General features: G+C 37.6%; 1 protein-coding gene across 1 annotated transcript in view; it reads right to left on the minus strand.

Annotated features, from left to right (window-relative positions):
* The window catches only part of NCKAP5 (NCK associated protein 5), a 640,837-nt gene that overhangs the window by 132,881 nt on the left and 494,651 nt on the right, over positions 1-13,305 (minus strand). Inside the window, exon 10 of the mRNA XM_044438433.1 lies at positions 12,761-12,880. Coding sequence (XP_044294368.1) covers positions 12,761-12,880 — 120 coding nt within the window. The remainder of the gene's footprint in view (positions 1-12,760; positions 12,881-13,305) is intronic.

Raw genomic sequence — 13,305 nt, forward strand, 5'->3', positions numbered from 1 at the left:
TTTTTGCAAAGATGGAAAATCTGAATAGGAAAGTAGTTTTATTGAAGTGTGCTCAAAAATAATTTTGGAGATAATAAAAAACTCACCCTCTTTGAAAACAGAACTTCCAAAATATGCAAATATAAGGAAAGTATGAAATAGAATGGGAGCCTTTCAAATTTAGAGAAATGATGCCTAAGTGTTATAACATTTATATATTCTTATATATATGGGGGTAGGCTGAATGGACATGTCCAATGCAGCTGCATTAAAATCTTGGACTTTCCCACTGATTGCTATGGGCAAGTCTAACTCCATCCTAAAAGGTAAAGGTTTCCTCTTGACATTAAGTCCAGTCATGCCTGACTCTAGGGGGTGCTGCTCATCTCCATTTCCTAGCCAAGGGAGCCAGCGTTTTTCCACAGTCTCCGTGGTCATGTGGCCGGCATGACTAAACAGCGAGGTGCACGGAATGCTGTTACCTGCCCACCAAAGTGGTACCTTTTTATCTACTTGCATTTGCATGCTTTTGAACTGCAAGGTTGGCAGGAGCTGGGACGGAGCAACGGGAACTCACCCTGTTGTGCAGATTCGAACTGGCAACCTTTCGATCTACCAGCTCAGCAGCACAGCAGTTTAAACCACTGTGCCACCTGCAGTCCAGTAACTCCATCCTAGAGAACAGTTAAAAATAGGTCCTCCACGAGAATTCAAAACAGCGCAGATCTTTATTCCACCCCATCTTTTTAATTCTGTGTTCTTCTACCAATTTTCCAATTTTTTCCACTCATTCAGGTGTCCTTATAGTCCAGACACACACATATATGGTTCCTTCCACTGATTGTATTTTTTTCCTAAACAAGTTCTGAGGTACCTGAAAAGCTCAAGATTACCCCAAATCTACTACTATCTCCCTCTGTTGTTTGTTCTGTTTTAGCTATTGCTTCTCAAAAACAGGACGATTGAGCCAGAGAGAAAGGAAATTATTATGTGGAAGTCATTTTTGAATTTTAGTAATGCAAATTTTCCAAGGTAAGAAGGTAAATGGCTGCAGGCAGCAGAGAAGGGCTTATCAACAGTGGCAACCTTTCTAATCTCAGAGTATGAATGCTAATCTCACAGAATAATATCTCCACAAATATCAGGTAGGAGAATAACTCCAGTGCAACTCAGTTTCACTGGTGAAACAGCATTCAAACTTTCAAATAGGGAAGTGTCACATTTTTAGCTACATACACAGCATAATTGTACTGGAATAGGTCCAAAAGGTTGTAAGGCAGTATTTATTGGGGAATTTGAACAGCTTCTAGTAGCCAGGGGTCAAACTTTAATGTTCTTCCTACACAATTTGATCTGTCTCTTCCCTGGCAACTAGTTCTCACCTCAGGGATGAACCACATGTTACCATAGAAATGCTTGTCACTAAGGCCCAATGGATCAGAAAAAAGAACACTTCAAAAGAGAATGTAAAGGCAGTAAGAGGAACTTTGCAGTGTAAAAAGCAACTTGGCATGTCTTAAAGCAGAGAAATAGTGGGTGTGGAAATAGTTAACAGAATCTTCCTTTGCTGTCACTTCTCTACTGGAAGAATTTTTCATCTGAATCAATGCTAGGAACCCAGTTATACATAACTGCAAGAAATGTGTACCTAGTTCCTTGAGCAAAAACCTCATTGGTCACTAACCCCAACATATTGCCATCTCCTTCCTCTTGTTTCCCTCTGCCAAATATTTCCAGTTGCTCAGAAACATGTGCAGAAAGTAAACTACATTAACACCTGCAAATAGTAGGTAAGGCTCACAGCAAACCAGCTATGATCTCCCATAAGCAGCTGGAGCTATTGCTATATCTAGTCCTACCATGACTTTTATGTGAACACGGTGACTTAAACAAGTACTCTGCAAAAGAAACCTGTTTAGAAGGCATCAGTTTGACTAATCTGTGACTCAAAGGACCTTGAAAAGTCAGCTGGTTTCTATTTAAAGTAAGTCCCACTGTCTACTTAAAGTCACTCCCATTGTGTTTAGAAGGGTTTACACCTATATAAGGCTTCAAGTATATACAGCTTTACTTGTGAGTGACTCCTATGAGAATTAGCAGGACTTATGAGAAAGTAAAGATGCTCAGGGCAAGTTGCACAGGTGCAGAAAAGGGAGACTTGAGTGCATGCTTGTGTTAGAATTCCAGTCAGGTCTAAACTGATTCCAATCAAATCAAAAAGTGCAGAGCTCAAATAACCTCATAGCAGAGAAAGGGTAAATGCGAATGGAAATGTGTTGGTGACTCATTAAGTACCATCGTTATTAATGTGCAGCATTATTGCCCCAGCCCTCCCAATTCCATACTTCAAAGCCTGGAGAAGCAGAGTTTAACTCATAATGGTCACAATGCCCTTGTACTTCTGTGCAAGACACAGACAAATCACCACCTCTCCTTGTGTTCTGACATAGGTGAGTGGCTAATGAAACATGGCTTGTTCAAGTTCAGAGACAGAAATGAATATGAATGCCCAAACACTACCCTGCTAAAAATACTCTCAGTTAGGTCTGTCAATATCCTGTTGCCAAGGTTTAACACTGAAGGTTAATGCTGCCTTCCAGCTTGGGCTCATCAAGAATGAAGGCCCAGTGGAACTGTATGAGTCAAAGCACTGATGGACTCTTTGGTTACACAGAGCTTTGTGTTGATTTTATCTTGCAGTACAGTATTTCACATCTTCAGCAAAGTCATCAGAGATTTCAGTCAATAGTGTCAGGGCTTTTGGCAAAGGACCTAAGTTCTGCCCATTAACAAAACACCACACCAGGTTTGTTCACATGGGAGTGGGGGAGCCTATTTGTGGATTCAGTACAAAATGATGGCAACACAAAAATCATTTTAAAAATCCTGCTTGTTCTAGCACAATGCAATTTATCTGCCAAGGTGTACAACAGGGTTATGATATATAACCTCTAGCAATTCACACACAGTTGATACAAATCTAAATGATTAAAATGCCATTCACTACAGTATTTATGGGAATTATAGATAACAAATGAGAGTTTCATGCTCTTTTATGTTCCAGCATTCTATCACTTTGTTATATCAAATGTTTCTTTTATGAGGAAGTATGCATCAATGTAAGCACACTGTTCAGTGACTACCTTTGTCTCCTTTCCTGTAGTAATGCTAACAACCAATTAAAGCCATTAGCACTATATATATATATATAGAGAGAGAGAGAGAGAGAGAGAGAGAGAGAGAGAGAGAGCGCGCGCGCGCGCGCGCGCGAGCGCACACACTTAACAGTGGTGCAAGGCATTTACTCCATTTTTGTTTTGTTTTTATACCTATGCTGTTTATGAATGAGTCATGACTAAAGAAAAGAATGAAAGCTTGCCTCATCCACCAACAGACGTTGAGTCCCATAAAATATATTAACTGACCCACATTTTCACTCTCTTATTTCATGGAACCAAGACAGCTGCAGCAACTGCAGCCTCATACAAATACAGTACTCTATAATTATATGAGTGGTTATCCTATATTTAAATCTGAAACTCCATTCAAATAGTAAGAACAAATCTTACATATCAGCCTATCTTACCAGCAATGGCTGTACTTCTAGCCTGCCTTAAATTCCAACTTTATCATAAAGTGCTGAAAATCTCTAAATCTTTGAATCATTAATTTTATGCATTCTTTCTGGTATTTCATTTGGGAGTTATGGACTGTGAAATATGCACCATGATGAGAAAACAATTATCTTGCACACCTGTTGCTTAGGCATATTATATTTAAGAGAAGTCCTGCAGTGGCTATTACTTTACCTGCTACAGAATTTTAACCAGGTGATTGAAGCTGATCCAGAGAAATAGACTTTTACATGTTACTCACATAGCCAGCATTTTACCTGTCATTATTACAGTGAAATTATTCTTGTTTCAAAACTAAACTCATTTTTACTATTCCAAACCTGACAAATAAGATTGCTGAAAGACAGACAGACAGACAGACAGACAGACAGACAGACAGAGGAAAAGGTATTGGCCTAAATATAGACTGCAGATGCTATATAATGAAAAAGAGGAATAATTGTACATAGACCAGGAGTGGGGGAAAGACACCAACTACATTGGTACAAAGGCGACAACTACAATATACTTACTACCTCTATTAAATCTTTGATTCTATCCTTGCCATAAAACCAATGATAATAAATCATTTAACTTTCCAGGTTGCATTCATTAAAAAAGTTTTCAGTGCAGTTGTTTCTGTGGACTGTATATGAACCTGAACAAACAGAAAAGATGGAAACACATAGCTCACAGGTAAACCCACTGCTTTTCATTTCATTAAAACCTTTCCCCCTAGATTTAAAGAGCTAAGTCACCACCAGGTTCCTTAGGGATGGAGAAATGGTCGGATCTGGCTATAAAAATAACAGACCACTTCCCCTACCCACACAAAGAGAAAGACTCTTCTTTTTACAAAATGCAGCACTGAAAATGCAGACTCCCTTTCAATAACTTTCATTTACTCCTTTATCACTTACACAAGGATTGAGTTGAAAAGATGGCATCTTACTCTTAAGCTTTGTAAACATATCAGGTTGAAATGCCAAGGAGTCCTCATGTCATATAGACAATTCTCTTTAACAGAAGGTTGTATGAATAGACAGGCACAACAACAACATTTTTATAGAGTAGTTAAAATATACTTCTATGTTCTGCAAAAAGTTTAAATCAGTAGTATTTAGAAAGTGAATTTGTACCCAAATCCTAAGGCTTCCTTGCATATATCACATGTAAGATCAGCAACTGCAAGAGTCAACTGGAAACTCATCCGAATACAGATCTAAGCATTTATACCAACAACCTTAATTGCATTGTATTCAATGGAATGAGATCCCCATTCGTATTCACTCAAAAATATCATTCTAAATGACTTACAGCAGGATTACTACTGGTTTGCTTTAGCTGAAAATGATTTTAAAGATACCTTTAACAGCTACATTTACTAGTATTTTCATTATTATTCACAGACAGGTTGATGCATATGTCCTGTTCATGAGCATATGAAAAATAGTGAAGGATACCTTTATAACACCTAGAAACATGAAATGCAGCCTGGTCCACTTTATTACTTAAAAGCAATGCCTTATTCAGTTTTTCTGGTAAAAACCCTAAAGAAAAATAGTGATTTATCTCTTTTAACTTCACGAGCATCTGAACTGGGGGGAAGAGTTTTTAATGTGTTTTAATGAAAATTTCAATGAGATTAAGGACACAATGCTGTGTACGTCTAGACAGGAAAAAGGTCCTACAACTCCTAGCATACCCCAGCCAGCCATGCTGGAAGGTGAAGGTATTTTTTTCTGCCTTTTTTCTGTATTTTTTAAAACTAGCATAGGATTGTTCTCTAATAGTCTTGTAACCCTATTTGGTTTCAAGAAACCACTGAATGGAACTGGGGTCTTTGAGTAGATTCTCTGTGAGCCTTTTTGTCTGGAGTCTTCTTTCCCTTATCTGTATATTCTCTACAATATTCACATCTGGGAATCATCTCTTCTTGATTACAAGCTGTCGCATGCTGTTGAAATTCCACAAGTAATATGGAATGTTCAGGAAATTTCTAAGTTCTTATTTAATGCACATTCATAAGTCCACCCTTATCTTGTGAACATGTGGTACCCCAGGATGGCCTGTCTGCAGAATATGAAAATGTAAATTATGTTCAGAAGAGCTCTCCATAAAACCCAAATAAATTCTGCAATGCCTTGCTCACAAATGAGGTCTTACAATCTATGTGCACACTTAGAAGAACAAGAGAATGAAGGCATTTATGATAGACTGGAAGTTAAAAAATGGTCTGATGATAAAAGAGAGGACTTTACAGCTCCCTTCAACTTTAGGAATATAGATTGACTACGTAAAAAGCAAGACAACCCTACTTCTGTCACTTGGGACCTGGGACACGTGCAGCTGTTGTGTTTTCCAGAACCGCACTGAGCAACATCTATCTTCATTCTTCAAGATGAGATGCTTCTTCTTTTTTTCTCTAGCTGTCACAAGACATGGTTTCAAAATTATTCATAAATATTTCACTAAAGACCATTTATGTTTTGCCTCAAGACAGTTTCTCTCTTTGATTTATTGCTGGTGGCCTTTTCTCCAGCACTGTATCAGTAGCAGACTAGCAGCTTTTGAAAAGTGACTCCCTTAAAATATCACAAAGGCCTGTGAAAAAATCCAGATATTTTTCTTTCTGTTTTCATAAAAGGGGTACCTCTTTTCCTGGCTCCAGTCCTGGCAGACAGCCCTTCCCCCTGCTCTGAAGCAATAACAGCCACTGGCAGGAAGTCTCAAGCCTCTTTGACCCCACCCTGAAGGCTACTGGCGCACCTAAGCGTCAAGTAACACTGATACCCTATGACTGCTAGAAAGGTGTGGCTGTAGCATTGTAGGTGTTTTATTCTCATCTTCCGTGGGGGCGGGGGTAGGGGTGGTAGTGGTCAAATTGTCTTACTGCTATTTCAACAGGGAATTTATTATCTGCATTCCTCCCATAGGACAAGCAACTTTTAATGTTTAAAAAATGGCAAATATGATAACTAAAGTGACCCATCAAGCTCAACATAGCGCACACATTTATTTATTTATTTATTTATTTATTTATTTATTTATTTATTTATTTAAAGGTTTTTCTATCCTGTCCTATTACAAAACATCTCAGGATGGTATAGCAATGTTTCTGTATTGTGGCTTTCCTGGCATGTGACAGCTTTCCCATTTGAGAGCCTCAGGCACGATTTAAAAAGTGTAGGTTTTTGTTCAATGCCACATACGCAACTGGTGGCTTACATTCAGTTTCTGTCGATCACAATTGCATCATTTCTTCTCTGCAAAAAGTTGTCCCTTTTTCTGAGAGACTGACTTTAAACAAGCTTTTTTTTTTCCATGTTCATGTTACCATTTGTTATTTGTCATCATGATATGTTCTGGCAAAAGTGACTGTGTTGTTTTGTTTTAAAAAGGGTAATAAATTGAATGAATCTAATAAGGCATCATCTTTACTTTCCCCTTGTTATAAGCAATAGCTGCAGAACATCAGGCTTTCTTGACTGAAATCTGGCCCTAGTAAATATTACATGCCTGATTTTTTCCATCATGGCTACAGGATGAAGTGCGGTTGATAGTTAAGAAGTTTAAAGATAGCCATGATTTTTATCAGTGCCTCTCACCCAGAGAACTCAATGCATGTAATCCTGAACAAATGTAGCAGATAAAATCAGCAGCAGCACAAGACTTAATTCTTCAAAGAATTAGTCTGTAGGACTACTCAACAAAAATGTTGCTTTAAAAAGAATTCACATAAGACCTTCAACACTGGATATATTGCAAGCACTGAAGCATTCCTGTCTCTTCTTGGGTTAACATTATTTGACATATGGTTATTTCTTCCATATATTATGATGCTCCAATTTTAGCTGACTTAAGTATTGTCTGATACTTAGCTGATTCAGCTGATTGCAAGTATTGTCTTTAAGACTTTAAAATAAGCCATTCCATCATTATCATCTTCATCATCTTGCTCTCAATATTATCTTCATAACAACAAACCTGTAGGGTAGTATGGACTGAGAGTCTGTAACTCAGGGGTGGACAATTAATTTTCCTATGGGGCCACATGAGAAACTTTGACAGTTGTTAAGGGCCGGACCAATACACTTACAGCTCTGCTCAATATATATCTCTATAAAAACAGTAAATGAAACATCACAATGATACAATGAAAATGTGGAGCACAGAATAACACTATTAAATGAATATTCACAAAAACATTAACATTACATGAAAAGTAATAAATTCAATTCAATTTTACTTATATAGCACAAATTTACAACATATGTAATCTCCCAGCTTAACATAGTAAGGTACAGACCTTTTGAATTATAACAAAACAGAAAACGCAACAATCCAAGTTGCCTTTGGATTCTCTATAAATGCATCCAGCTTTGCTTGCATTACCTCAGTTCTTTTTTGTTGTTGTTGTTGTTCAGTGAGAGAAATCTAGTCTGTTTTGGGCTTAAACAATGATATATATTTGCACTGACTTTTAATTTGCCAGTGACATCATGCGGGCCAGTCAGGGTCAGCCACTGGGCCAGATGTGGCCTGTGGGCCATACAATGCCCAGGTCTGCTACAACTGGTCCAAAGTCACCCAGTTGCCTCCATGGCTGAGTGGGCACTAGAACCCAGATCACCTGAGTTCCCATTGCATGTTTTTATCCATTACACCATTACTGGCTTTCTAGCATGTGTTTGGTTCCCAGTGAATTGTGCTGTTTGAATGGGTCCATTGCAGAAAGAACTCTCTTACTGCCCTGTATTCAGAAAGCTAAATGTTCGCTCTTTAACAAGTGAATGACAGCTACAGTGCCATAGGAATTCCTGACCTTTTGATCAACCAGCCCAGCAGCACAGCGATTTAAACCACTGCACCACCTGCAGTCCCACCACAAAAATAGGGCTGCTTTAACCTCCCACCCTGAAGATCTAACTTTCCTTAAGAGTAATCTATGATTATTTTCTTACTACTGTAAAGATTTTTTCACAGTATTTATTTTGCATGCTGGACATGTATAGTGTCCTTACTTTCTTGGAGCAATTATTCTGAAAGTCATAAGAAAGGAGAAACTGGGTAGCATATCCAGGTGCTGGCATTTTCCAGGCTACAGTAAATTTTGGGATGACTTTGCTAATTTTCTTTAAAAAACCATATAATTTTGCATCTGTTAAAATTATGGAAATTGCTGTTGACTCTACCAAGCTCAAAGAACTATATAACTGTACCTAAAAAAAACTCCACAATGAGTTAAGGTTAAAACATCTGTGCTTATTTAGCATAAGCAAAAAGTAAGTAAAGGTAGACAGGACAGATGTGTACAAAATTAGGCATGATGTGGAAAAACCAGACAGGGTGATATTTTTCTCTCTCTTACATAATACTAGAACCGTTGATCATCCCATGAAGCTGATTTGTAAAAGATGCAGGACAGATAAAAGGAAGTACATCTTCACAGAGTGTTCAGAACTATGGGATTCACTTGTACAAGATGTAGTGATGGACGCCACTTTGGACAACTTCATGGAGGAGAAGGTGATCAATGGTTACTTGTCTTGACAGCTACATGCCATTCCCACAAGCAGTATACCTATGTGCACCATTTGTTGGGAAACAAGGGCCAGATGGCACCGTTGCATTCATGTCCCGCTGTGGATTTCTTATGGGCAGTTGACTCGCCACTGTGCAAACTGAATGCTGGACTAGATTATCTGATCCAGCATGGCTCTTCTAAAGGTACTATTAGACTTGCATGAACAAGGCTTCAGCTGCTTATACTAATGAAAAATATACTGCATAAAGGAAAGCCCAATTCACAGCATGTAGTTCAGGCAAATGCTTAGCCACTTCTACTTCATCTTCACTCCAAAAGCCTTAAACACACACATACACAATTTTGATATATTGAAGCTAATGGAAGACAGTATAATTATTTATTTGTAATGTTTAACTCCTTGTAATGTTTAATAATGTCTAATTCTGAGGTCATACATTAGGGTTACCTACTCCATCTTATTTTGTCAGGTGCTGGTGCTGAACAATTAATTGCCCTAGAAGTGTTGCCATATATAACAACTTCATAGAGATAATTTACTCCATCCTGCTAGTTGCTAGCTGACTGCATTGAAACATTTCCTTAACCATAATCATGTCTCTGAAAATGCTTCCAAAGAAAATGCCAAAGTACAGAAGTTACCCATGGTGTCATCTAAAAATAAATAAATAAATAAATAGCATATCAGCAAAAGTCCATACAAAATCCAGATGCAAAATGAAATTATATAAACCAAGAGCTTTATAGACCAACTTCCATGGTTCCTTGTTCCTTGCAATTGTGCTTAGAAAAGAGGCTAAAATAAAGCTAGTTTGAATGCTCCAGAGAAAAAAAACAGGAACTGATAAATCATAATGATCCAAAAATAATGATCCAAAAATGATCCAAAGATTCTAAAATGTCAATGCATATGTGAAAAGATAGAACAAGCCTCACAGGAAACAGTTCAAGTAAGACAGTCATGCAGGCAATTTGCTAAATGCATATTTATTTAACCTACTGGGTTTTCATATCAAGATAGAAAATCCTAGGACAATAATTCCAAACTACTGTTGCCCAAAATTATGTAAGATTCTTTCTGTATTGATTCTACTTGCGCTTGTATTCCAGAACTTGAAAAATAAAAGCAGAACCTCATGCCTCCTAGGGATCCCACTCTCTCGTAAAGCAAGTGCTGATACAGACAATCCCTTGGGGCGCGATCGACAGATATGGCAAACACAACTCAGATCTCTATTGGGACCTCACTGTGAAATGTATGCCCAAATTTTCCCAAGTCTTGGCATGAAATCTCATTTCAAGGTTAAGTGTGTCTTAGTTGAACAGTGCCCAAACAGGACCTACAGTACTGGGATTTAGGGAAACATGGGTAATACTATGTTTTTATCTTGTGTTGTAAGCTGCCCAGAGGTGCTGTGGCACAATTGGGCAGCATACAAATTAAATAAATAAATAAATGTCTTATGAGATCTTCCAGCTGCTTCTACAACTACCTTTAATTATGAAAAGGGGAAGAAGAGGGTGGTGTAGCCCTCTTCCTATCACACCACTCATCTTTACTGATGTTGACACAGCATAGCCAATTTAAAAGAATGGAAAGATAAGGCATCAGGTTTTCTGTGACCTTAGAAAATTACCAGAAAATTCAAAGAGGGGTTTGAGTAACTCGTCCATCTTTACATAGAGCATGAACAGATTTCTTCAGCCTGGTGCTTTCCAAATATTTTGGGAAACAGCTCCCAGAATTCCTGATCATTGTTCATACTGGACTTGAAGTCCAAAAGATCTGGAGGGCAATGCATGAGGAAATGCACATTCATTTGCCAATACAATTCTTTTCCAGCCCATTAAAAGCAAGAGGAAACACTAACAGGAGTTATAAATAAAATTAAATAATTAATGGCTCCTTTGCCCTAACATGGTAAGCAATATTAGGAAAAAGACACAGTATCTTTAAGTATATACATTATAACCAAAACTGAGAATTCAACCAGCAGCAGCAGCACGAGTGAACAACAATACAAACCCAATGCTAACCTGAGTGAGGATCTCCAGCTAATACCTGGGATTCCTATACCCAGATCAGACTGCTAGTTTGAGGCCATGCTAAAATCAGAGGGGTTCCTGCTGCCCCACTTCTTTTTGCTGTGGATACATGTGGTGACTAAAAATGAAAATAAAAATAAAAATGAGACTAAAAATGCTTTCTGTTTTCTGAAGCTCGGTTGTTGTGGGTCAGAATTTGGCTTACTTAATCTTCTCAAAATGGGAATTATATTTTCCCTTGTGTGACATCTGCTGCCAGAAATGGATGTGTCAAATTTTCCAGCACTAAGGAATGAATGTACCAATCTTCATAATCAAATCCCCAAGATAAACACGAACATTTCTTTTCCAATATTATCAGGCTCCAGGATACTGCAGCTACTTTTCCTTTTCTCTGTTCATATATATTTTTCCTCAAAATTCATGACACTGTAATATTTAATAGCAGTTTTATCACAAAGCCTTTTGAACATAGTTATGGAAAACTTCTGCAGCATAAAATTGACTAAAGCTGAATTAATATTTTTTTCTTTTTGATCTGTATATGGAACATGAAGGGATGCAGGGAGAAGATCAACAGAGGAAAGCATTTCTATATCTTTATAATCCAAGAAATAAACTCTACATATCCATCACTTGTATCATAGATTTTGGGGGAAAATGTAACATGTGTTCCCAACTTCTTTATTGTTAGAGCAACTAAATGATCATGAACTTCACTTTGAAGATGAAAGTTAAGTAATGTGAGTGACTAACCTTTAAAAGTTCACTTCTGTTAGATTTGAAGATTTTTTATATACCACTGAAAATGGGCTCAGATTTTTCACATCTGCTTTCAGGATTGTGTGTGATAACAAATAACAAAATATACGAACCTCAAGAAATGTACAAAAGCAGGTAAATATCAAGGAAATTCAGCATAAAATCTATAAAAACTGTCTGTAAAACATGCAAAGACATGAAAGTACCAGAAATAATTTGGCTGATACAGATAAGCCACAAAAGTTGGAGGCAGGTGAACTTTTCTACAGAGGGCCTTCCAGATGTGGAATGCAATGTACAATCAACCCCCACCCACTTTGGGTTATTTAGTCCATTACTCAGATAACAGAATGAAAGCGAAGGAAGAGAGCAAATGAACACCATTTCTCATAGCAATGGCTATGTTCCAGCATGATAAACTTGGGTTGTCACCAAATAACAGTAACCAGAGGTGGAAAGCTTGGCTGTACACTTGTATCTTTCTGATTTTGCTATCACTGTATATCATCATGCTGTAACATTGCATGCATTGCCTACAGTGAGCTGAACTCTTTTTTGTAAGTAATTGCACACACCACACTGAGCTCTATCTCTGTCTTTTCTCTGTTTTTCAGTTAGACTCACCTTACATGCCTCCAGAATTTATACATTTTCAATTCCAGCATGATCAAACTTTAAATAACTGATGTTCTTCTATATGCTGTGCCCTGAAATGCCATTATTACTTGTTGACATTGCCATGAGCTGTCCAACGTTATGTAATTTCAACCAGCATGAACTATAACATATTCTAACTATAAAGATTTACTACCTGAAGCAGTAAGCCCGATGTTGGTTTCATTCTCTGCTGAAATAGCACACTTAGTGTTCGGTTCTGTTGTTCCAGGTCAAAAACTCTTGTTTTTAACTTCAAGCATTCCTCCCTCAGATCCTAGAACAGGGAGTGAAAATGGGATTAAAATATAACACATACATGGGGAAAATAATGCCATCAATCAAACTTTCAGCTTTAAAAAGTAAACAGAATTCTTCTTTTTAAAAACATATAATATAAGCATGAGTCCTTCTAAGAATTTTCTAAAATACAGTAAATTGATTTCTTTGGGTAGGTAGTTTGAAAGTATCCCATGCATGTTTAGTCGGACATAAGACCCATTATGCAGTATTTTCTTCAGCACTAGCACTAAGGTACATTACATTACCCTTGCGTAAGCTCTGTCAAGTTCAATGCCAATACTATTTAGTTGGCATGGAAGTTTTTCCTGACAAAAGCTGTTGGCTTATGCTAGTGCCTAAGAAAAGTTTTAATGAGTTTTATCATGTCAACATACATAACAATAACAGAAGGCATAAAAA

The sequence above is a fragment of the Varanus komodoensis genome, unplaced genomic scaffold, assembly GCF_004798865.1.
Source record: "Varanus komodoensis strain SLA01 unplaced genomic scaffold, ASM479886v1 scaffold32, whole genome shotgun sequence".
NCBI classification, from domain to species: domain Eukaryota; kingdom Metazoa; phylum Chordata; class Lepidosauria; order Squamata; family Varanidae; genus Varanus; species Varanus komodoensis.